We start from the raw sequence: 25,736 nt of genomic DNA on the forward strand, positions 1-25,736 counted from the left end.
ATGTGGATTTAGATGTTGGAAACATTTCAGCGTGACAGAAGAAACTGACCACTTTCTCGCCCAGGCAAAGCAAAGTGTCCTGCTTTTTTGGCCCTTTCCAAACAGTATGTTAATTGCCAGGATAGGTGAGGAGAGCCGGTCTAGCTTGAAGGAAGGTCAGCATGTAAAAGGCAACCTAGAAAACCTGAGGAGTCAACTCTATCTACTCCTCATGCAAAGACACACATCTTGTGCAGTATAACCTGAGAAGCACCCGGTCAGCTCCAACATATAGTACTACTCACCCTTGTTTTGGGGTACCGTTTGTTACTCACAAAGGGGGAATGCCCCCAAATATTTCAGTAATAGCAGTTTACTGAAGAGCAGTTTCTTGAATTTAAAAAAAGCTGCCAGTTGAAACTTAGAAGAAATGAAGAAGTTTACAGTGACAGTGACAGGTCTTTTGCAAAACTGGATTATCCAGAATCCAGACTCTTATCTGATCTAGACAGAGCAAAGAACAATGCAGGATGTTCAGTGTGGCTTTTTCTTCATATCACATTTCTTACCGACTACTACATAGTATTTTTTACTACACTGCAAGGTTTGGTGGTTGAGGGTGGCTACTTTAATAGACCTGTTTTGTTTTACTGCTGAAGATAAGTAAATAATGGAAGGACACTGTTCTGGGCACAAAGCGTCCTCATAATGTCTTACACATATTAGCTTTTCAGTCAGACAAATACGGTGACCTTGAGGTCTAGCAGAATACACAAATGTGTAATGGTATGTTTTACTTGTGTTTGAACTGTGGACTTTCTGGAATTAATTTGATTCCTTTTTAGAACATGCCAGAGAAAGGCAAGGTTATTGGTTTGGACTGCAGCTCTCAAAATACCCCAGCTAGCATGGCCCCAGGGCCATGACATCTGAAGTATGATGAGGGCTGCAGCCTAGAAAAGAGAGCCAATGTAATAGAGGACAGGACACTGGGCCAAAACCTGGAAGCCCGGGAGTTCAAATCCTTGGTTGCCCATGGAAACACACTGTTGCCATGACAAACAACATTTTGTACACTTGAGAGCACATGGTAACAATAGTCCAAAAGAGGAATTTTGAGTTTAGGAGATCTGTGCTAATATAAATCCAGTTGATGTAGCCAAATCCAACATGTTCCAAAAATTACTTAAGGCCACAGGTTAAACTCGCTAATAGGCTATAGCTCAATGGTCAGATCTCACATGAACCATAAATTTATTTGGGAGTGCCAGGCTAGCTTCTGTTTGTTTGTTTGTTTGTTTGTTTGTTTGTTTGTTTGTTTGTTTGTTTGTTTGTTTGTTTGTTTGTTTGTTTGTTTTATATGCCGCCCACGCTACCCAAAGGTCTCTGGGCAGCTTACAACATTTAAAATACAATAAAATTTAGAACAATTGAAATACAATTAAAATATATATAAAAATTGCCATCGGACCCACAGTCGGGAGGGCATTCCATAGTCTGGGAGCAGCTGCCGAAAAGGCCCTTTGTCTCCAAGCCGTCCCTCTTACCTCCTTAAGGGACGGCTCTTTCGAAAGGGCCCCCTGGCTAGATCTTAACTGCCGGGTAGGTTCATATGGAAGGAGGTGGTCCTTCAGGTATCCAGGGCCCAAGCCATTTAGGGTTTTATATGTCAAAACAAGCACTTTGAATTGGTCCCGGGCAGCAACTGATAACCAATCTAATTTAAACAGAATCGACTTGATGTGTACCCCAGCAGCCCTTTTAGTATCAGCCCCATCTGTAGCTACCTAATTAAACATAGTAATTTAGCTCTCCCAGTATAAGTTAAACAATCTGATGTGTATTTTTACAAGCTTCCTCTGATGTCTACCCCTTTGTGGATATTGGTGGTGCCATTTTGGCTACAAAAGGAACAGCATTTAGAGATATACACTTCTTATAGATATATGTTATTGTATTTTGATCCAGCAGAGTTTACCCCCATCCAGCAATTCTCACATTCCATTGCAAACACACAGAAGTAATGAGTAATAGAAAACATGGCAAAAGTTCCCCTTTTGTCTGAAATGCAGAGCTTTAATTGGTAGGTGGTGACATCAGTTTTTGACTACTTTCCAACTAACTGGACCGTAATCTGTCTGGGCCAGTAAATGACCGAACATCTTCATATTCCTTTCAAAAAATCAGCACAGCACAGCTCAGACATGTCAGAAGTGCAGCATGACTACTCACTATATCTCAACATGAACTCGGGTTTGCTCCAATGCAGCAAAAAAACAAACTACTGTAATGGCTTTGTTATGGGCCTCTAGCTGAAAGGAGTATCCTTGCTATTAGTTCATGAATTCTTAGTTAAGTTCAATTTTTAACATAATTTCCACCATATTTCAAGTATTTTTGGCACCCCCTCTGATGGGAACTCTGTGTTGAGAATTGATAATGGGCAGTACCTTGGACTAGTATTTTGGCAGGCTTGAAGTCATACCTAAATGTAAACATCGAATGTGACTAGTTCTAATCTGTCACTGTAAACTATAGATATGGAAGAGCACAGTTCTGAAGGCCTGTGAGACAAAAGAGGGTATGTTTGACCTTCTCCGATTCCATTATCTCTACTGTACTACATAGCTTTCAATTACTCAGCTGTTTTGCAATTTATCATAAACATGTATTTATCTTTGCTTTTCCAAAGCAGAGGACACATTCTTCTTTAAATACCTCTCCCCGTGTATGTATATGCTTTGAATTTGAGCTTTAATGCTTATTTCAGAAGGAAGTGTCTTCTCTCTGAGATTAAAATTCAGTAATTTTGAATTAGGAAAACAGATCATCAGTTACAATAGTGCATTGCATACTATGCTATGCCATTTCAGAAGGTGAACTTCAATAAGGATGTAAAGAAGCACATTGGGTAAGGAAGAGAATTACATTTATGTGGTCAGAGACCACATACTTGCAAGATTGGGGGAAAAAGGGATATTTTATCACCATCACTACATTGGAGTAAATGGTGCACAAAACTGTCAGCAGCTCCCAATACATCACATTGTGTTATCTCTCTGGAATGCATCTGTAGAAATTTAACACAGAAACACTAACCAGGCTCCTTTCCGCTTATCTTATGAAATCTGCCAGGAGCCCAGGATGAGGTTTGTATGACTGCACAGAGCTAATACGTGCAGTTAAGAGATGGAGAGTTTAGCAGACAAGGGCCAGAACTGTGGAACTTTTTCTTAGAGGAAAACTGCTCTTAGTTTTGACCTGTCTTGTAAACAAAGTATCTGAGTTGTTTAAACATGCACCCAATGTATTTGTTGGTATTTAACAGCCTTAGTATGTTGACCCAAAACTGACTGGAGCAGGTCATCCAGTAATGCTAGTTGCCCCATCCATGCATGAGCTCTAATCCTATTCCTAAATGGGAGCATAAATCATGCAAAAAGATGACTAGACTATCATTCTTAACTGAAATGGGAAGTCAGAAGCTGCATATGTTGCCTTTTAAAAACCACAGAAAATGCAATCACAGAATTCATATCACTGAATCTAATTTGGGCTTTATTAAAACTTAAGAACAGAGCTACGTACAAGTGAAAATTCAGCTGAAGTGCAAAATCAAGCCAAAAGGGATTGAGATCAGAGCCCCTGCTTCACTGTATTCTCGAAGGCTTTCACAGCCAGGATGTGATGGCTGTTGTGGGTTTTTCAGGCTCTTTGGCCATGTTCTGAAGGTTGTTCTTCCTAATGTTTTGCCAGTCTCCGTGACTGGCATCTTCAGAGGACAGGAGTCAGAACTCTGTTTGTGCTCTGGTGCAGTTTGACATAATTTCCTCTTATCACAATACATCCACAACAAAAAACACGCTGATCACCACAATCACTCATCTCCTAAAAAGGACAAAAGCTGATCCCACAGCTATACTCAACTACCCAAACAAACTGCCAAAGAGCCTGACAACCCCTTCTTCACGTTTTGGAATAAATTTGATGGGGCTCTGAGCAAAGTGCCATTTGGGGATTCATCCCCAGGGTATGAAGACGCACTTATAAAAACACATTCCAGTGGGCTGTAATAGGCTTATCTGGTTCTAGTGAAATTAGCAAACAGCAATACCACTGTAATCAACATTAGGTGGCTTAGAATCTGTTTTAACTCCTTAGAACAGGGATCAGGGAACTTTTTTACCTTTCCCCCCCCCCAAAAAAAATTATATACACCGACATTACCCCCTTGATTTGAAAGGAAGGAAATCGTTCATTATTTGAATTCAAAATCTTATTGAATCTATTCAAAATTACTTTGAAAGCTTCAACTTACGATGTTGCTTCATCTTGGATATGAGAGCATCAATATTGGGGCTCTTCTCATCCTCCTTACCCCCAGGATTTTCATTTTTGGTGTAATTTACCCCTGTTCCCTGACCACTGCCTTAGAAGGTCCCCAAAATATATATATCTGGTGAATTGTGGGGAAATAAAATGTCACCCTCATTCAATTCTCCACAGTATTGTTCTCAGGGGCATTGTGAGGATCCAAAAGATGGGGGCTTTAAAACATCTAGAATAATGAGCCCAAGACAGCAGGATCAGATCCAAGAGTTAGGAGTTTAGAGATGTGCTGATCCCAAGACTGTTTTAGAACGTTTTGCCTTTATTTCCCTATAGAATATGAACATTGTATAGTTAAAAAGGAGCACTCAGTCTTTTTGGCTTCAAGGGCAACATAAGATGCTGAGCTGCAAATTGAGGGAAGAGTAATGCCTCTACAGATTCTTTGTGTTCCATCTGGCATTTGTGGGATTAAAATGTTTTTAATCAAAGATGCCCAGCAATCTGAACTAAGGAAATAAAAATTGGAAAAAAAAACCACACAGAGCTGCTGGCGACAAAGGCAAATAACTGATCCCAAACAATAAAGTCAAAGATCTCCCCTGGATATTCCAACCACTCAGACTGAGGTGTAGGATTAAATGAAAGACCTGCATCATTGCAAGCTAGGATTCGCATTCTGGGACCTTCATGGCAGAGTGGTTAAACTGCAGCACGATAGCCAAACTCTGCTCACGACCTGGGGTTCAATCCCAGGTGGCTGGGTCACTCAGCCTTCCATCCCTCCCAGGTTGGTAAAATGAATACCCAGTTCACTCGGGGGCAATGTGTAGCCTGCATAATTAACTTGTAATCTGCCCAGAGAATGCTTTAAGCACTATGGGGTGGTATAAAGTATAAGCAGCATGCTTTGCTACAGTTTTATTTTTTCTTTCTAATTTATTTTAATAAGCAGTTCATTTTTAGCGCCAAGTGTGAGATTGTTGAACAATGCCTGTGTTTCTCTTGTATGGTCTTTGAGTGGAAAGGTCAGAATTGGTGTACTATGATCTCCCTTCGCTCTTCCCAGTCTCTGGTTTTTCTTCCTTGTAATTGTGCAAATCCCACTGGCTGCTGGCCTTTCTGTAATTGCTAGATGGATGCCCACAGGCAGATGTAAAATCCCCCTGTAGCCCTCCAGATAATAGCCATTTGGTGTTTTTTTTTTTCATCGTTTGCAGGAAAGGTTTTTTTTTCACACAGTTCCAGAAACACATAAATACCATCACGTGGCTGGAAAAAGATGAGGGTGGATTGTCACCATATAAGTGCAAAACAGGGACAAAAAACAGATGCACACATCTGCATAACTCAGTGATCTCTTCCTCTTTGAGGAAGCCTTGTTGCCATCCTCCCCCATTCCCCCTGGCCTGGAAAAGGCAATTCATATAGACCTTTCCGGAGGAGAAACTAGGAAGTCACAGGCCATGGACTCCTATGTTTAAATGCTGAGCGTTACCAGTTGAGCCAGATTAATAATTCATTTGGACCATACCGTGCTTGATATTTTATTTATTGTATGAAAAGCCATGTAATTTAACACCATTTAAATTTTCAATACTGGCAGGAAAAAAAATCACCATTACTGCATGAATGCTATAAAATATAAGGCCTTATAGTGCTTCATCTTGAATCAGCTCTGATGTGACTGCACATGTAATCAGATGCATTAAGCATCCATGGTGAAATAACTTTATTTAGCCATACTGTATCCACTGGACTAGTTTTGAGTAGGGCTCTTGAACTCCAAGCTGCGGTCGAGATCCTACATTCCCAGGTGCTTTTATCCTGTGATCCCACATTCACAGGTGCTTTTGTCTAAGATCCTGTGAAACCATTCCAAAAACCAAACGACTGTATGAATTCTGTCTACACTCACCTGAATATTAGCTGAATAAATATACAGTAAGATAGTTACTGGAAATCAGAGATCTAAATCATTCCACTCCACTAGAAATTATCACTAGTCATTACAAAACCATGACCTTCCCTCTTCTTTAACTCTTTTCACTCTAAAGAAGAAGTTTTTAATGCTGCTGAAACCCACAATTAGTTGAAGGCAATTTCTAAACGGGTTCATAGCTCCCATTAATAGTGTGCTGTATTAGGATCCCCTATGCTATCTGTCTGCACCAGAACTGCCTGTAACAGTTAATTAATGGGTCAGTATTAATATATTGTTATGGAACATAGGTCAGAGGTGCATAATCTGTAGCACCTTGTGACTACAGAACTGCTATCTCATCCAACCTCACAAAATTGCTCTGCTGCTGCAATTTTCAAGCTGTATCTGGAAATCTAGGGAGGGGTGGGGAGAAATGCTTCCTTTCCCTCAAAGGATGCCAAAGATCCTTATTCTTTTCCAGCAAGAAAAGAGAGATCTGTATGAGAGTCTCTGGAAGGGAGGAATAACAACCTCCTTTTCTTCCCCTCTATCTGATATCCCCACAGATTTCACTCCTTTCATATTGGTGGAAGAAATAGAAATATGTTTCACCACTCCTTCTCACGAAGGAAAGAGAAATTCATGGGGGACAACACCTGAGCCTTGTAGGGCTCCTGGGGCCAAAAAAGGCTACATGCTCCAACTGGTGGGCATGCTCTTAACTAAACTTGTGATGAATTGGTTTTGTTAAATGTGGCCTTTCTGCAATTATAAACAAGTTTATGTTAAAGTACACATAACAAATTGAAAATAAAACAACACTGAACAGCAAAATAAATTCATATCAAACCGCTATAAACTATAATGAGCTGGGGAAAGGTGGATGGAATGCAGTTCTGCTTTACTGCTCCTTCTGTATAATCCAGACTAGCTCTGCTATCTGGCTTATACTCAAGACACATGAAAACACCATGCAGTAGGAAAGCACCTCACTACCAAGAAAATGGGGAAATAGTATTTAGTAACAGTTCCATTTCTAAATGTATTGTCAATGAAAATAGTCTAGTTCAATAGTGTCACTCCAACTTCTGTTTCTTTGGCACATGTTCTTGCAGATTATCCAAGGCAATAGCATGGTAATTAAACATTGATATATTAGTGTTAAATTACTTGTAATCTTTCCTAAAAGTTCACCAAATATCTGAAACAAAGGTGTGACTGCTTACCACAGAGCATTACAGGTTAAATCCAATACTGCCATCTCCTGGAAAATGGAAACAACTCTGCACAATCAGTCAAATATAATAGTCAGTATTTATTTAATTGAAATATATTTATTTAATGTATGGTGCAATCGTTTATTTAATGTAATATGTTTATTTACTTGAGCTTAACTACACTGGCTTGCAGCTAATTCACCTGAAGGAAGTTCTCAAAGGACAATTTTCCATCCTTTACTCAACCCTGCTACTGATCATTCCCATGAAATGTCTCTCCAGATGTCTGGGGGCTCTCCTGAACAATTTTGAATATGGAACTGTTATGAGAAAGGACAACTAACCCAAACTGGGTTGACCCCTGTCCAGCTTAGGATAAACTGTTTATTTCCAGTTTAGGAAATGACCTCCTGAACTGGACCCCAGTTCAGGTCATTTCCCCCTTCTTGATAGGTTTCCAAGCACACAGGCAACTGCAGTAAGGAGTTGACAGAAAATACTGTATTATCCTTTCATAAACCCCCTCAGATCAACTTTATCTTAGAAGATCTAAGCCAAGACAAATCTGAAAAAAGTATCCATATTTGCAGGCAGCTTAACTGAACCTTATCAACTGATGAGGTCTAGCTGCTTTTGTTTCCACACTCGAGCAAATCAATCTCAAAGATTACAACAGGCATAGCCTGCATAAATATATAGCTACTGGGAATATGCACTTCTCTTCTAGCTATGCCCAGAGTGAAGTCTGAAGGAGTGGCAGATGACACCATAGCCCCTGCTTATCAGAAAGTCCCAGGGGCTTTGAAGGCCTGAGCTCTGACTCAACTCCACCATACCCATAGTCTGCTGGCAGATATATAGATGAAGGCAAACTGATATCCTTGTCCAATAAAACTTCACTGCCTGATTTTCCAAAATAGCAACAATAATAAACAACTCAAACCTAAACAACACATCCTAGGAAACTGGGGAAACAGTGTACTATAGTGTGCAAATTACAAGGCAACCTATGAAGCCTAGTGTCGCCAAAGTACTTTGAGAGCAGATCCATTCAAAAAATTCCTTGCTTTTTCTGATGGTTAGCTCTTCATCTATGCCTAAAGCAGAAGTCTGAATTGCTGCATCCCTTGTTATTCAGTGTGTCACATTACTTAATCGTCCCAGCCCCTCAGAGGTGTGCAGGCGTGCTATAATCCCTCAGACAAATGAGACACCCAGGGAATTCTGGGAGTTATGGCCTATAAGCAGAAACCTGGACACCTCTAATTCTCATAACCTGATCCAATTTAGGCCTCAGTGTGGGGGCAATTAAAGCCGTTGTCCTGAGAGACGTCGCCTCCCATTCTCACCCGCCCACCGCCCTCGCCATGGCAGAGCCCTCCGACTCCCCCACCCAATCCCAGCATGCTTTGCGGCCGCGGCCACGTGCCTGCTGGGAACCAAGATGGCGGCGCCCGTACTCCGAGCTGGCTGCAGCCGGCTTTTGACAGAAGGGAGGGCGGCTTTCCCCCGACTTTGGGCCGCCGAGAAAACGCGGCAACAGCATGACCGCTGCCCGGAGAGCGAGCCCCAGGAGAAGCCGGCGGCCAAGGGCCTTTTGGCCCTTCAGTGCGAGCGGGGTCTGTTCCAGGAGGTGTTCCCTCCTCAGGCAGCGGAGGAGCAGCTCCTCGACCTGCTCCAGCCGGGCCGCCCGCCCGTCACCGTCTATTGCGGCTTCGACCCAACCGCCGACTCGCTTCACGTCGGGCACCTCTTAACGGTCATGGGCTTGTTGCAGTTCCAGCGCGCGGGCCACCACGTGATCGCCCTGGTGGGCGGGGCCACGGCTCGCCTGGGCGACCCCAGCGGGCGCACCAAAGCGCGCCCCCTGCTGCCGGAGGAGCGCGTCCGCCAGCACGCGCGGGCCCTGCGCGAGGCCCTGGAGGGGCTGTTCGAGAACCACCGGCGGCTCTTCTGGCCGCCGAGCAACCCGCGCCTGGGGCCGGTCACCTTCCTGGACAACGCCGGCTGGCTGGAGCGGGAGCCCGTGGTGAGCTTCCTCTGCGGGGTCGGCCCGCACCTCCGCATGAGCACGTTGCTGAGCCGGCAGGCGTGCAAGGACCGCCTGAGCAGCCCGGAGGGGATGAGCCTGGCCGAGTTCCTCTACCCGGCCCTCCAGGCCTACGACTTCCTGCACCTCCGCCGGCACCACGGCTGCCTCGTCCAGCTGGGAGGAGCCGACCAGGTCGGGAACATCATGTCCGGATACCAGCTGGTCTCCCGGTAAGGGAGGGAGAAAGAAAAAAAAGGGGGCGGCTCGGGAGGCCAAGCCCCGCCGGGTTCGCAAACTCGCTGGGCCGCCTTCGGCTTCCTCTACCTCACAGGGTTGTTGTGAGGATGTGAAGGCGTTGGTTGCTTTTTTTAAAAAAAAGGAATGTGTGGGTGGGTGCCATTCTGCAGGTGGGTGTTCAAAAGAAGGCTTGAGACTATGGGAGGAAGTGTCAGTCCTTCACACTGTTTATTTGTGGCAAGAAGATTTATTTTTTGCTCTTTGTATTTTTTTTAAACTAGTGTTTGCAGGTGTAATTTTAATCTGAGAATTGGAATTTTTTAAAAAAAGGGGTTGTAAAGGGGCCCTGTTTCTAAAAGAGAACGTGATGCTGAAAAGTTCTTTCATAGAAGCATGTAGGCTGCTGAGCTTCTACTGATGTATACATCTCTGTTCTGTTGACATGTAATACAACTTTAACACTTGCTTTGTTCAGAGTAACAGGTGATGATGTGTTTGGAATAACCGTGCCTCTTATTACGAATACTACCGGAGATAAACTTGGAAAATCTGCTGGCAATGCTGTTTGGCTTAACAGAAATAGGACTTCTCCCTTTGAACTATACCAGTTTTTTGTAAGACAACCAGATAAAACTGTGGAAAGGCAAGTATAGCACTTTCTGTGTTGGTGTTCTAGAAACCTACGCTAAGAACAAAATAACACTGTGGTGAGCATAGTATAGTGGTTAGTGAAGACTTTGCCAACTGGTACTCTTTACCTGTTTCATTATTCCTGGCCATAGTTATGCAGGCTGGAGATAAGTGGGAATTGCAGTTTCTAGCATTTGGAGAGCATCAGAAAGCTAGGTTAATGTATCAGTTTAGGACTGAGGAGATAAAATTCAAGTCCTTGCTCAGCCCTGAAGCATACACTAAAAAAACTTGAGTTGGCACAAGTTTGCTTAAATTCACCTAGGGTGTCTTGAAAGAATTGTGAGAAGTAGGTGAAGGTTTGAAGAAAATGTCAGACTTCCAGTAGAACATATTGGCTGTAATTAACCAGCCAAACACTCCAATAAATTAAAATGTTAGAACAAATTAATGCAGCACTTAAAATGTTTCATAGGTTTTGAATTTGCCAGGAAATAATTTCAAACAATAATGTTTCCTATGTTTTCTATGTAAAGTGTGTTATGCACTTCTTACCTAAGAGTTTCCAGGAATTTCCAAATGCTTTGAGATTCTCCTGTGGCTCTTACTAGCTCTGAATTTACTTCACAAAGTATTCTTCCATATGACGTCCTATCGCTGCTTAAGTACTTACTACTAATGCAGCATGTCTTAGATCAGCTTTTGGACAAGACAGAAAAATTTAAAAAAATTGTTTAGTTAATCCCTTTCACAAATTTGGATTAGTTAAATTTTCTAAAATGTACCTAACATAAAACAAGAGATACTGAGGACTGCAAACAAGTGTAAGTGTCTCCCATTATGAGCCTGCTCAAGTGTTAAAATAATCAGGAGAGACCTTTCTCTTGGTACTGCCACTTTCAGAGGTGTGTCTGATGGGGACACGGGAGAGAGCCGTCTCTGTTGCTGCTCCCACACATTGGAGCTCCCTCCCACAGGAGACCAGGCTGGCTCCGTCTTTGCTGTCCTTTCGCAAGCAGGCAAAGACCTTTCTCCTCAGGCCATCTTTCCCTCAATTACTGACTACATGAGTGTGTCTTTTAGATGGATTGCTATGCATTACTGCTCGGATTGGTTGTTTAGTGCTGCTTGTGTTTACCATCTCTCAGATTACTATTTGTTCCGTTTAAATAATTGTATAATTATTGTTTTAGTTTTAATATTTTAAGCTGCCTTTTTATGCATATTGTTCTTAGCTTTAAATATTGTCTTTTAATGATATAAGCTGCCTTGGGTCCTTTTGAAGGAAAAAAGCAGGGTAAAAATATTTTAAATAAATAAATATTGCTTTATACTGAAATGAAATGTCATTATCTTCCTCCAAGGTATCTGAAGCTTTTCACTTTCCTCCCTCTTCCGGAAATCAGTTGTATTATGAAAAAGCATGCTGAAGAGCGCGAGCTACGGGGAGCACAGAAGCGCCTTGCTGCTGAAGTAACTAAGTTAGTTCATGGCAAGGAAGGTCTGGAATCTGCTAAGAGGTAAAGAGAAATCAAATGGCTAATATACTATCTGTTGGACCAAACTTCTGTTGATACAAAAAGATATGAAACAGTTAGCTTCACAAATATCAAGTAAAGATAATTAAGTGAAAATGTTTTTGCCTAAATCATGAAAAGCAGGACTTTCACCTCAAATCTTGATCATAGTGTAAATGTTGATTATTTTTAACCTAGGTGCACAAAGGTGCTGTATTCAAATGATGTGGGAGCACTGGAGGGCATGTCTGACCAAGAGCTACAGGAACTCTTTCGTGAAGCACCGTATGTTGAGTTGCTTCTGGAGCCTGGGATGACAGTACTTGATTTATGTCGGAAAGCTAATGCTATTGCAGATGGGTCAATAGGGTAAGCATGCATCTACATTGCTAGAGCAAACTTTTGGTTTTTTCATGCTACATTTTTTGATATGGTACACCTGTGGATTTCCTCATTCACAAATGAAAGCTACAGTGTAATTTTTTTTTTTAAAGGAAACCAATGTTCTGATATATGTGATCTAGGCCACCAAGTTCCAAATTTTTCAGGAGCAATGTTCTGAATTTTTAGATGAGGCATTAATAGTCCTTGATCCAAAATGTGTAAAAGAAAAAAAAGTGCTGCAGAGATCATGTCGATTGAAAACCAAAACTGCAACATTAAACATATGTCCAAAAAAATTCCCTAGTAGTGTTGATACCTTTTTTGTTTCTATTAGAAAAAGACACAGAAAATTACCTGCAAAAATGAGTGCTTCTAAGAGGCTAAACTTTACTATATATAGAAGACTAACTATGTCATGCTGATATGAAGAATGCATGATCTTACGTGGATGCAAAACCTGTAAAAAAAGGTTCTGCCTATGCGCAGAGATACCAAAGGATCATGTTGCACTTCATGTTTGTGCAAGACAAGTATCTTGACTACTGGTTGTTGTGGGTTTTTTTGGGCTCTTTGGCCGTGTTCTGAAGGTTGTTCTTCCTAACATTTCGCCAGTCTCTGTGGCCTGCATCTTCAGAGGACAGCACTCTGCGCTCTGGTGTAGTTGGCTTTGGGAGTGCCTTTTTGAAAGCCTTCGCAAATATATCTTGACTAAGTTTCTTTTATTTTGGGCTAGACAGTTATCAGTTGTAATGTCTTCAGTTTCTGATTTCCAGGATTAAAATGGCATCTAAAGTAATAGTGCTTTTTGATTTCTTCTCCAGAGGTGGGGAGGTATCACAAACAGACACATTCTGTAGTGCTTATTCATTGTACATCAGCATAACTGCCACCTTGAGTAATAGGGGTAGCTACGGAAAGAACATACTTTTCTAAATCAGTTTGGTGGCTATTTGGTATAAAACACCGCTGTAGTATTTTCTATGCCTATGAAACTTTGGGCCCTAGTAAAAACTCATGAGAGCCATCCAGCCGTCTTTCAATCTGCAAGTCTTTGTCTAGCATTTAGCACAACCTTCTCCAATTTGGTGCTTTCCAGTTACACAGATTGCAAGTTTTCTCATCTATTCAGCATGCTGGGATTTGTAATTCAAGTCCATTTGGACAATATCAGGTTGGGGAGGCTGCTCTAATTTGGTAATTGTCTCAGAAGCATATTTCTTAACTCTCTGCTGATTACATCTGACGACAATTTCTTTTCAAGGTATGAAACCATAACAAATGGTGGAGTTTCTGTAAATCATGTTCAAGTTACAAATCCTGATGCCGTTCTTGTTCTTGGACAACATATTCTCAGTAATGGATTATCCCTCCTTCGGATTGGAAAGAGAAATTATTACGTTGTGAAATGGCTTCAGCTGTCACACACAGAGTGAAAAAGTTAACTTTTTTCAGGTATGTTATGAAACTGCACATTTTTGCAAGGACTTCAACAAAGCATATAACTAATTTGTAATTTAACTCACAAGAATAATGACATTCTTGTGGTGTAACTAGCCTTTTCTCACTGTGTGAGAGTTACTGTAGGATCGTCCGGAGGTTGGAGTATTTGTCTTCAATCATGACACATAGAAAAACTGATACTGTTTAGATACTATCCAAAGATTGGATTGAATAATTTGTTTTTTCTGATACTGGTCATAGAATATATGTCTGCAATAAAAACAGCCAAATAAACCTCTACAATTACTGTACTCACAATTGTTTCTGAATTAATGTAAGAATGCACTGTGCTTCTTATCTTCCTTACCGTTTATTTCATAGGGTTTTTATCTTCATATTTATACTAAAAATATTCAGCTGATGGTGAAAAATGGGGGAATATTGTATGTACACCATGGATCAGGCCTGAAAGCCTAGTTTGTGGACAGAAGCAGAGTACTGACCTAACAGTCACTGGGACTGAAGCATGATATTTACAGACTAATTTACTCTTGCACTAATGGAAATACAGTAAAAGTACACTATTTTTAGTGTTGTACAGAGAACTCCTTTTGTTTTGCACTTAGTGTAATCCGTTTGAATTCATCCCTCTTCAGATTAAATGGTCAAGGGTTAATTATGAGAGGTAGACAAGATCTGCATACTGGCACAGTCAAGCTTTTGAACTGGAGTGCACAACTTGAAGCTCTCCGGATGCTTTTGGACTAGAACAGCTATCATTCCCCGTAATTGCCTATTCTGGCTATGGATGTGGAGAGGTGGTGTGTAGCAACCTTTGAAGGGCTACATGTTGGGACCTGACCAGACGAGCGTGCCTGCTGACAGAGGGAACAAGAGACCATCTGCTGGCCACAGCCCACTGGGTGAGAGGCAGTGGAACTGTGGTCGGGCCCCTGTTGGATGCCAGCCCTTTCTCAAGGGAGCTGGCTCAACCTTCCCCTGTGCTGGCAGGATCAGGCCCTGCTGCTCCCGGCTGCCTCATCCCCCTCTCAACATGAGCTACATGGCTGGGAGGGAGAGAAGGGGCTTTAGAAAAGTTTTATTTTATATATGTTTTAAATGTTTTTAAATTGTTATTAATTGCCATCAATGAAGAAGAGACCCACAGTGGATCTAATGGAACAGGAAGGGGGGAGGGTGTTGGAGGGGGCAGCCATTGAGGTGGTGCTGGGTAGGGGAAGGAATGGCGGTGGGGGTAGGACATGCCCGCGTAGGAGAAGAGAGGTTAGATATCTTACATCTATCCCCTCTTCTAGTTCTACCCCCAACCAGATGGTATCAGGCGACCATATCAGCAAACCCTCGAGCCACACGGTGCTGTTGATGAACGCCAGGTCAGTACAAAATAAAACTGCCCTCATCCATGATGTAATTCTGGATGAGGGGTCTGACCTGGTGTGCATTACTGAGACCTGGGTGGGAGAGGAGGGTGGTGTTCCCCTCTCCCAGCTATGTCCGCCTGGGTACTCAGTCCAGCACCAGGGTCGCTCAGAGGGTCGTGGAGGGGGAGTTGCTATAGTCTATAGGAGTTCTATCTCCTTGACCAGGCTTCCTGTCCCTTTGAGAGGAGGTCTCGAGGGCCTGTATTGTGTGTTGGGCTCGCGAGACAGGTTAGGGATTCTGTTGGTGTACCGCCCACCCTGCTGCGTACCAACAGTCTCCCTGCCTGAGCTGACAGAGGTAGTCTCGGACCTGATGTTGAGGACTCCCAGGCTGTTGGTGCTGGGGGACTTCAACATCCATGCTGAGGCTGCCTTGACTGGGGCGGCTCAGGACTTCATGGCCACCATGACAACCATGGGGCTGTCTCAATGTGTCATCGGTCCGACGCATGAGAAGGGCCACACCTTGGACCTGGTTTTCTCAACGGGACTGGAAGATGGTGGTTTGGATGTGGAGGGGCTGGTCGTGACCCCATTGTCATGGTCAGACCACTTCCTGGTCAAGTTCAGTCTATTAGCGTCTTCTTCCCTCTGCAAGGGTGGGGGATCTATTAAGATGATCCGCCCTTGGAGACTAATGGATCCAGATGGATTCCTGAATGCTCTGGGGGATTATCCGTCTGATATGGTCGGCGCTCCTGTCGAAGCTCAGGTCACCCTATGGAATAGGGAGATGACCCGGGCAGTTGACACGATTGCGCCTAAGCGTCCTCTCCCTGCTCGCCGAGCCCAGACAGCTCCTTGGTATACTCCTGAACTGCGGGCGATGAAGCGAGAGGGGAGACGGCTGGAGCGCAGGTGGAGGAAATCCCGCTGGGAGTCCGATCGAACACGACTTAGAGCCCATTATCGGGCCTATTTCGTGGCAATACGGCTGGCGAAACGGCAATATTTCTCCAGCCGTATTGCTTCCTCAGAATGTCGTCCAGCAGAGCTGTTTCGGGTGGTCCGGGATCTTCTTCAACCGGGAAATCCGGTGGAGGTCCCGGACTGCTCATCAGCTCGCTGTGATGAGTTTGCTATACATTTTGAGGGAAAAATCGCTCAGATTCGCAGTGGGTTGGACTCCACAGTTACTGCAGAATCAGAGGATGTGTCCAGTGCGCCGTGCTTAGGTCCAGTATTAATGGATGAGTTTCAATTGTTGAGACCTGATGATGTGGACAGGGTGCTTGGATCTGTCCGTTCTACCACCACTCCACTCGACCCTTGCCCATCCTGGCTAATTGGAAGATCAGCCAGGGGGGTTCGCACCTGGGTCCAGGAGGCCGTGAATGCCTCTCTGAGAGAGGGAGTGGTCCCTACCGCCTTGAAAGAGGCGGTGATTCGACCACTCCTTAAAAAGCCTAACCTGGACCCAAGGCTGGTGGTCAACTACCGACCAGTGGCAAACCTCCCTTATTTGGGCAAGGTGTTGGAGCGGGTTGTGGCCGGGCAACTCCAGGCGCTGCTGGATGAAACGGATTTTCTGGATCCATTTCAATCGGGTTTCAGGCCGGGTTTTGGTACAGAGACTGCCTTGGTCGCCCTGTACGATGACCTTTGCCGGGAGAGAGACAGGGGGAGTGTGACCCTGTTGATACTCCTGGACCTCTCAGCGGCTTTCGACACCATCGACCATGGTGTCCTTCTGGATAGGCTGGCTGGGTTGGGAGTTGGGGGCACTGTTTTACAGTGGTTCCGCTCCTTCCTGGCTGACCGTGTCCAGAGGGTGGTGCTGGGGGACAGTTGCTCTGCCCCATGGCAGTTATGTCATGGGGTTCCTCAGGGCTCAATACTGTCCCCCATGCTGTTCAACATCTACATGAAACCGCTGGGAGAGGTCATCAGGAGGTTTGGGCTGAGGAGTCAGCAATATGCTGACGATACTCAGCTCTACCTCTCGTTTTCCACCAATCCAGGTGAGGCAGTTTCTGTGCTGAACTCGTGTCTGGACCTGATAATGGACTGGATGAGGGTTAATAAATTGAAACTCAATCCAGACAAGACGGAAGTGCTGTTAGTGGGTGCTTCGCCGGACAGGCTGGAGGGCCATTTCCCCGCCCTGAATGGGGTTACACTCCCCCTAAGGGACAGGGTCCGCAGCTTGGGGGTGCTCCTGGACCCCAGTCTAACACTGGAAGCCCAGGTGGACTCGGTGGCCAGGGGCGCCTTCCTTCAGCTGCGGAAATTATACCAGCTACGGCCCTACCTGGACGAGCAGAGTCTCATGACAGTCACACATGCACTGGTAACATCCCGCATAGATTACTGCAATGCGCTTTACGTGGGGCTGCCTTTGAAGACGGTCCGGCGATTGCAACTGGTCCAGAATCGAGCTGCGCGGCTGGTGAGTGGTGCAGCTGCCACGGAACATATCAAGCCGATTCTGTATAAGTTACATTGGCTACCAGTTGCTGCCCGGGCCCAATTCAAAGTGCTTGTTTTGACATATAAAGCCCTAAACGGCTTGGGCCCTGGATACCTGAAGGACCGCCTCCTTCCATATGAACCTACCCGGCAGTTAAGATCTAGCCAGGGGGCCCTTTTGAAAGAGCCGTCCCTTAAGGAGGTAAGAGGGACGGCTTGCAGACAAAGGGCCTTTTCGGCAGCTGCCCCCAGACTATGGAATGCCCTCCCGACTGAGATTCGTCTGGCGCCGACGCTGATGACATTTCGGCGCCAGGTCAAAACCTTCCTGTTCCAGAAGGCTTTTAATTGAAATTATATTAGCTGTGGGTCTGATGGCAATTTTAATTGTATTTTAATTGTATTTTAATTATTTTATCTTTTGCTATATTGAATTTTAATTATTGTAAGCCGCCCAGAGACCTCTGGGTAGTTTGGGCGGCATATAAATTGAATAAATAAATAAATAAATAAATGTTGCCCACTGGCTTTGCAAATCAGTTGGCTTGGTCTGGTCTCAGATGCCAGTGATAACACTACCATTAAGGAAAAGTTTTAAAGATGCTGGGGTGTTCTGCTATGTTGGAATTATTGCTTTTGCAAAAGGCTTAGATGTTTTCACTAGGCCCATTACAGCTGGAAAGCACAGCAACAAGAACAAATAATCAGATTTGGAGTCATCACAGAGTTTTGTAAGCTTTTTTCCTCTCTTTAAATTTCTTAATTCATTTCATCAGCACACTACCAACAAGTGCTGTGTAAGATTGTCCTGTCATTTAAAATAAGAAGACAGTGAAACATAGAATTAATGTATTTGCAGAATCTTATTCTGAAGAGTTCTGCTAGACATGTACAAGTATAATTTAAAGGTTAAAAATTAAACACTTGAATAAAATCTATGATCGCTATATTTATGCAAATAGTTGACTTTATAGCTTCTGAAATTCTCTTATATAAATGGAGTTGTGGCCTTGTATTTTATGCACATTTTTTATGGTTGCCTCAATAAGTGAAGTTTAAAACTAATAATACTTTAAAAGATGGTTTATTGATGTAAAATTGTGTGACCTTAAAACAATCAGCTTTATTTACAAAATTACAGAAGGTACTGTTGTCAGAAATTTCTTAATCTTCCATTTGTATAAGCTAAAAGTCTGCCTCCTCGACAGGTTTACGGTATTGGAAACTGCAGTAAATAGCAATTTAAAAAATAATGGCAAAGATAAATGCCTTTGGTAGTCACGAAGCCTTAGATGCAAAAATCTAGTAATAACAGGAAGAAACAGTACTGTAAATTAAGCCACACGCTTGTGACCCCCAAAATGTGAAACATTTATACAGCATTAAACTTTTTAAAAACCTGCTTTCCTTCTCCTGCAGAGGTGCCATGTAAAGTTTATTCTTAGCTGCTGGGAGTATCCACACGCTGTCTGCAATTATATAAATTTGAATCCAGCCCCTTGGAAGTTCCACAGCAATTTGAGGAACCTGTCCGAGCCTGAGATTTTCATTTTCTAATGTGTGCTACTCTGAGACATGATCACACTAAACTTGGCCCTTGAAGTTTCTTATGTGCTTCATAATCCCTGTTCAGCACATATCATTTCCAAACTGGAGAAAGACAGTGCCACTTGTTGACTCCATATCCTCCACTCAGTTTTAAGCTTAAACATTTATGCATGATTACTGGCACTGGAATAAAGATAGCAAACCTCTCCTAAAATGATTACCGTAATTTGGATAAACGGTTGAAAACATTTGAATTCCAGGAAGTGCATATACACAGATCCTTTTTAAAAATTGATAAATAGCAGAATCATTTACAGAGGTGGGCAAATTATACTGAGGAAGATTGAGTAAAGTAATTTGAGCTCTTTATATATTTAATCCACTTTTCATCTTTTTCTCTTCAGAAGAGTTTATAAATTTATTCTGTGTTTTACTCAGCTGCAACAGAGTTTTGTGAAGCAAACCAAATTTCTGAAGTGGAAATTACTTCCAACACACATAAGTCTTCAGCAAAATGCTGGATTTGTACTTGTAGGACTTCTAAGCATAAAAATTAGCAGACTTCAAAAGGTTCCTCTTTGGTAGAGTGATTAAAGCATAATCAAATATTAGCACCATGGTTTGCATGTACCTCATGAACAGTTAACAGATAGCAGTTGGGCTCTCCAGCCAAAAGTGTATTTCCTGGTACAGTATAACAAACTACGATATGGTAGATGCAGGTGATGAAGACATCTTTCAGCCATTTATATTAAGGGGAAGGAAGGAAGATAAAATTTAAAATCATGAGGGTTGTACATAAGGTGATGGATATTTGTCACAAAGATTTTGTTTGTTTGGTAGTTATCTTGCCCCACAGATTTGCCAAAGCCTCAGAAGTGATCTTTAAACATAGCTTTATTTTTCTGTATGGGACGTTGGCTCTAGCTATGAGGTTTTCGTAGGTCAGACTATAGAAAAATGTTAAAGCAATAAAATAAATTCCACTGTAACATAATAAGGAAAATATGTTTCAAACCAGTATGAAATATTCTCAGGAAATACCATATCTCTCTGTCATCATGTGTTTCAGAATATCCAATTGCTTTTTAAAGTCTGCTGCATAAGGACTGAGTGGACAGAATCCTATACATCATGTTTGAACTCCACAAGTACAAAGGCTGAGGTGGACATTATGTGTTCTAGTAAATCAAACTGAGCTAAATACATTTATTTCAGACCTGACAGTACAACTTTTTCATGCATGGTGTTATCTGTGAAGAAACCTAGTGTGCTTTCAACAGAATCCTCAAGAAACCAGTGTGTTATTGGTCTTGAGTTTGTCAAGCAGTTAGGTTCACGCTGACCTAGGGCAAAGAAGAGAAAAGAAATCTGGACATAGAAGGATTGTGGGACAATCCACATTAACCCAACAGCCAGCTTCTTCTACTTTAGTAGTTCTTAAACATTCTTTACTACAAGGGTGGGCAAAACGTATGAGCCTTCTAAATATTGTTAGACTGCAACTTCCATCAGCCCTAGCTAGCTCCATGGATGAGGACTTTCCATCCAACATCTGAAGGGCTACAAGTTGACCATTGTTGCTTTACTGTTTCTACAGTTACTTTAGTGAAATACAATCAGTTGTTGTATCTGTTAATGCTGATAAATTTTAAGCCTGGAACTCTTCAGTGGCTGGTCCCGGCATCTTGGTCCTGGCTAGGAGAGAGAGTTACACATATTTGCCAACTTTGATTGTTCTTTGGCTGACACTGTCTCTTAATGAGTCCCATCGTTTAAAATACATCAGATTTATCTAGCTAAAGGAAAAAAATGCCACTGTAGTTTGGAAGCTATTGAAGTAATTCTTTTAAAGTTCTAAAACATGAGGCCACACATTACACAAGTTATGAAGGCAGTAATTCTATTGTGCCATTTTATCCACATGAGACTTCAGTGCATGCAGTTTAATTAATAATAAAGAAAACGTGTTCTTTCTTCATTGCTGATAAATTAATATTGCAAAAGCAGCTGAAAAAGCTACATCACAATACTACACTGGTCATCCTATCCACAGGCAACTCATTTAGCAAGCCAGGCACTGGAACTTTTAACATGGTTCTTTCCCACTTTCACTTCAATCCAGTTCCTCACAGGAGTTCTTCTTTGTACCAGGAAACTGGTGGGGAAAATATTGATTAAATATGACTTGTTTTGCAAAGTACAGCATACCTCTGTGTAAAAAGCCAAACCAAAAGTCTTTGCATGAACAGATGTATACATACTGCAGTACACTTAAAGAGTTCATGAGTATATAACGCCTAGCAGTTTTCAAGTCATCTGTTTCTTCATCCAGCAAAAAAAAGCCATCACCAAAGGTGTGTCTCTCGAATCTCAGCAATAATCTGACTGGCTCGTTGCAAGGCCTGTGGAAGGGACAGAGAAATAATGTAGCTTTATTGTTCTGCTTGTTAAGTCAAGCCATAGGCAGAGACCAAATGCCTGTGAGTCCTCATATGACAGTCCTTCCAATTAACACCTGCATATAGGGTTCCCCCACCCACCCCAACAGTTGCACAGCACTATTTTAAATTATTTTAAATGACAGCAGTGGTGTCGAGGCACTTGAGCTCAACTTTGTATTCAGTCATAACTAGTAACAGACATTTTTATCACAATACATAACATAGTGTGGGATGTCCTGTTAAGATGGGGGTATTTGTATACGAATACAAATACTTCTGCACGGCTGGATTTAAGAAGAGTCCTCTTGGTTGTCCAGCAGCAGCCTTGGTCAGCCTTCTAATTGCTCCCAGAGTGCAGCTCTCTTTCCACTCATCTAGCCACTTGGCAGCCTTGCAGGGAGACTCGTCCTCCCTCCCCCTGCCTGGAGTGGCCAGCTGAGCAGGGCTGCCAGATGCATGAGTGGACAGTCGTTAAGTCCAGCTATGCAGGGATATTCATCTACAAATACCCCCATCTCTAATCCTTTGTCCCAGAAAACAAAAGCACAGTTTGTTACACAAAACCTATTTTCTATGTGTGAAAAAGGACTGGCACAACCCCTTATAAAATAAAGTAAATAAATTAGGCCTCTGTGACCCAGTTATTGGCTATGTCTTAAATTTTGGTTATACTAAATAGTCTCTATCTCAGGAACACCGAGTGTTACAGTCTGAAAATAGATGTTTGAAAAAACATGCGAGGCAGGAGGTGAGTCAGAACCATCACTCGCTGGAGTGCCGTCCATCCTCTGTTAAGGGGCAGAGTGAAGCGCAGATGACCAAGACCTTAGTGAGCCTACAGAGAAGGCTGAGGAGGAGTCATTGGTCCAATGTATGAGGGGGACAGGAATACAGGAAGAGCAGTCAGAAAAGGTGGGAAAGACTGGTAGAAAAAGGGAGGAGATAGAAGTAGGCGAAGGAGAGGTAATAAGGAGAGAGGAGACATTACCACGAGATCCGTGGACCAAAAGATGGAAAAGGCTGACAGTACCAAGAGAGGAAGCTGATTATAGAAAGAGAGCCACTGTTCCTGACCAACCTTCATACTGGGGTGAAGCAGAAGCGAGAGAGTGGCGCAGGAGGAGTAGAGAGAGAAAGAGGAAGAAAGACGTAGGAGAACTGAATGGCGAGTTCTGGAGATGAAGAGGATGGAGGAGTTGAAAGGGTCTGGGAGACATTGGATCGGCAAGGGAGTCCCAAGAGGGAGGATCTACTTGGAGACGTGGCTGTGCCCTTGTTGTCAGTACCACTGACCACCATGTTAAGAGAATGGACCCTGCCAGACCAGCATGGACCTTGGAACTCCAGTTACAGGAACCCTTTTGTTATGGACAATTGGAAGCCCCTGTCTACCCCCATTGGTGAAAGGAGACAAAGACTCTTGAGTTTAGACACTGGTTTATTTGTCAACGTGGTGGCGCTGCGGGCTAAACAGCAGAAGCCTGTGCTGCAGGGTCAGAAGACCAGCAGTCGTAAGATCGAATCCACGCGACGGAGTGAGTGCCCGTCGCTTGTTCCAGCTCCTGCCAACCTAGCGGTTCGAAAGTATGCAAATGCAAGTAGATAAATAGGGACCACCTCGGTGGGAAGGTAACAGTGTTCCGTTTCTAAGTCGCACTGGCCATGTGACCACGGAAGATTGTCTTCGGACAAAACACTGGCTCTATGGCTTGGAAACGGGGATGAGCACCGCCCCCTAGAGTCAAACACGACTGGACAAAAATTGTCAAGGGAAACCTTTACCTTTTACAACGAAATAAATGTTCCATGGTTGAGAAAGCACTCCACGACTGATGTAATTACTGAGAAATGGAACATTCCAATGGTGCTCACTAATGAACCCTCACAATATATCACAAAATGCAAACATCTTTCATTTTTTCCTTACATTTTACAAATAATTTATATTCAAATTCTGTTAACTCTCAACTAGGGCGGTCTCATTCATCCAGCAAGTATATTCTGGCTAGAACTAAAAACTGGATTTAGCTCTATAGTTTTTTCTAAAATTAGAAAAAAGGATCTGCAGTACCTGTAACATGTCAGCTGCCTCCTTCCTGCGCTGAGCCATGTCCTCTGATTCAGTCAGGAGGTCATCCAGCAATAAGGATTTGTACAACTGTCCCACTAGCTCACTTTGAAGTGTATCCTTCACGTGGTTCACCAGAAAATGCATCACTGCTTTTGGCACACTGCAAGCAAGCACCAATATTTCAAGTGCATTGTGTAAGACTCAAAAATATATAAAACAGTGAATTACCACTAGTTTCGGCTGGTATTCCTTATATACAGTTGCATGACAAGGAATACTGGCATCTACCACACAACTAGCAGCAATTCACTATTTGACTTATGCTGGCATATGTATGTAACAGGATGCTGGCCAGCTGCTGAAGAACTGAAGGGAGGCAAAGGTTTTAGTTTCTTTTTAAAAATGGTAAAATATATTTCTACAGCCTAATAAAGTGGTGCCTCGCTTAACGATTGCCCCACATTACGACAAAATCGCTGTACGACAACCTTTTTCTGATCGCAATCGCAAAACGATGGTCTAAATGGGTTTTTTTCTGCTTTGTGAAGATCGGTTCTCTGCTTCGGGAACCGATTCCTCACATTATGACGATCAAAACAGCTGATCGTCGGGTTTTCAAAATGGCCACCGGGTGCTTAAAATGGCTCCCTGCTGTGTTTAGGGACGGATTCCTCGCTATATAGGCAGCGAAAATGGCCGTCGTATGGAGGATCTTCGCAGGACTGTGAACTTTTACCCCATTGAACGGGTTTCAATGCGTTTCAATGGGGTTTTTAATTTCGTTTTACGATGTTTTCGCTTAAAGGCGATTTTTCTGGAACATTGTTAAGCGAGGCACCACTGTAGCTGTCACAGCAGTGTTTGTATCTGGCAAAGATTTCACAACACCTTCGACTTTATCTAACTGCACAATGCTGATCAACCATATTTAGACTTTAAATTTAATTTGGTAATGAATAGATAGCACCTTACAACAGTAATGGATAAAAATGTAAAGCTTCTGAGGCTCTAACATAACTAACCTGTCTTGAATATTCTTCCTTACAATTAGAAAGTAAGATTTGATTAGGCGTTCAATCACCTCACAGTCTCGCTGTTCCCGGGCAGAAAGCTTGCGTGCAACAGGAACAGGCTAAGGGTGAGAAAAGGTAAGAATAAAAATATTAGGAGTAACATTTTCTCAAATTAGATTTCAGATAAACTAAATTAAAGAAAGGTGCAGATGTTTCGTATTTCGCACATAGTACAACGAGATCATGAACTAATCAATACTGGCAAATGGCATTTAATTTTATTTACCATTTGATGTACTATGAGACTTTCCACTTTAAGGCAGGGATTGGAAATGGTTGACTGGGCTGCCACAGGGATCACAAAACCCGTTACAGCAGCTTCACTGACTACTGATCCATTTCCGAGCTGAATTCAGAGTGCCAGTTCTAACCTATAAAGCCCCCAAATAGCTTGGGCCCAAGCTATCTAAAAAGGACCACGTCTCCCTTTATGAGCCTGCTTGAATGTTAAGATCATCAGGAGAGGCTTTACTCTCGCTCCCACCATTCTCACAGGTGCATTTGGTTGGTACCTGGCAGAGGGCTTTCTTTGCTGCTGCTCTCAGACTTTGGAAATCCGTCCCATAGGCCTGGTTGGCCCATCTTGGCTGTCTCTTTCTGCAAACAGGCAAAGACCAGGCTACTTTTTCCCTTAATGACTGCCTGCCTGGGTGGGTTTTATAAATGGACGATTGTGCCTTACCACTTTGAATATGCTATTGGTGTTGCCTTTGTTTACTACCATTTCGAAATTTTATTTGCCTTGTCCTTTTAAGTATCTGGATACTTACGGTTTTAGCTTTTAATATTGTCTTTTAATGATGGAAGCTGCCTTGGGTCCTTGTTAAGGAGAAAGGCAGGGTAAAGAATATTTTATAATAAAATAAACCTGTGTTTTAAGTATTTCAAAATTTTGTACTACATCATTTTGGAGGCTCTAACAGGCAGAAATGCAGTTAACAAATATTCTGCATTAATAATAATGTGTCAATTTAATTCTACCCACTATCAGTTATCTCTTTGTGCATGAAATCATATTGCCAATTTCCAGAAGATAATTTAGCTGGAAAACATGCCTAGT

The 25,736-nt window shown here is 42.8% G+C and overlaps 2 protein-coding genes across 5 annotated transcripts in view; one reads left to right on the top strand and one right to left on the bottom strand.

The window, feature by feature from the left end:
- Nucleotides 1-8,869: 8,869 nt before the first annotated feature.
- YARS2 (tyrosyl-tRNA synthetase 2) lies at nucleotides 8,870-13,997 on the top strand. The gene is made up of 5 exons (XM_020792198.3): nucleotides 8,870-9,711; nucleotides 10,194-10,361; nucleotides 11,713-11,868; nucleotides 12,064-12,234; nucleotides 13,511-13,997. The coding sequence occupies exons 1-5, from the start codon at nucleotides 8,894-8,896 to the stop codon at nucleotides 13,680-13,682; spliced, it is 1,485 nt and encodes a 494-aa protein (XP_020647857.3). The 5' UTR covers nucleotides 8,870-8,893; the 3' UTR covers nucleotides 13,683-13,997.
- Nucleotides 13,998-18,608: 4,611 nt separating this feature from the next.
- Nucleotides 18,609-25,736, bottom strand: part of DNM1L (dynamin 1 like) — a 51,856-nt gene continuing 44,728 nt past the window's right edge. For all 4 annotated transcript variants that reach the window (XM_078376268.1, XM_078376269.1, XM_078376270.1 and 1 more), the window contains 3 exons: nucleotides 24,626-24,735; nucleotides 23,604-23,763; nucleotides 18,609-21,493 (listed from right to left, as the gene is read on the bottom strand). In XM_078376268.1, the coding sequence (XP_078232394.1) occupies nucleotides 21,437-21,493; nucleotides 23,604-23,763; nucleotides 24,626-24,735 (327 nt within the window). In that variant the 3' untranslated portion in view covers nucleotides 18,609-21,436. The remainder of the gene's footprint in view (nucleotides 21,494-23,603; nucleotides 23,764-24,625; nucleotides 24,736-25,736) is intronic.

Source organism: Pogona vitticeps, chromosome 5 (assembly GCF_051106095.1).
Source record: "Pogona vitticeps strain Pit_001003342236 chromosome 5, PviZW2.1, whole genome shotgun sequence".
Classification (NCBI taxonomy): domain Eukaryota; kingdom Metazoa; phylum Chordata; class Lepidosauria; order Squamata; family Agamidae; genus Pogona; species Pogona vitticeps.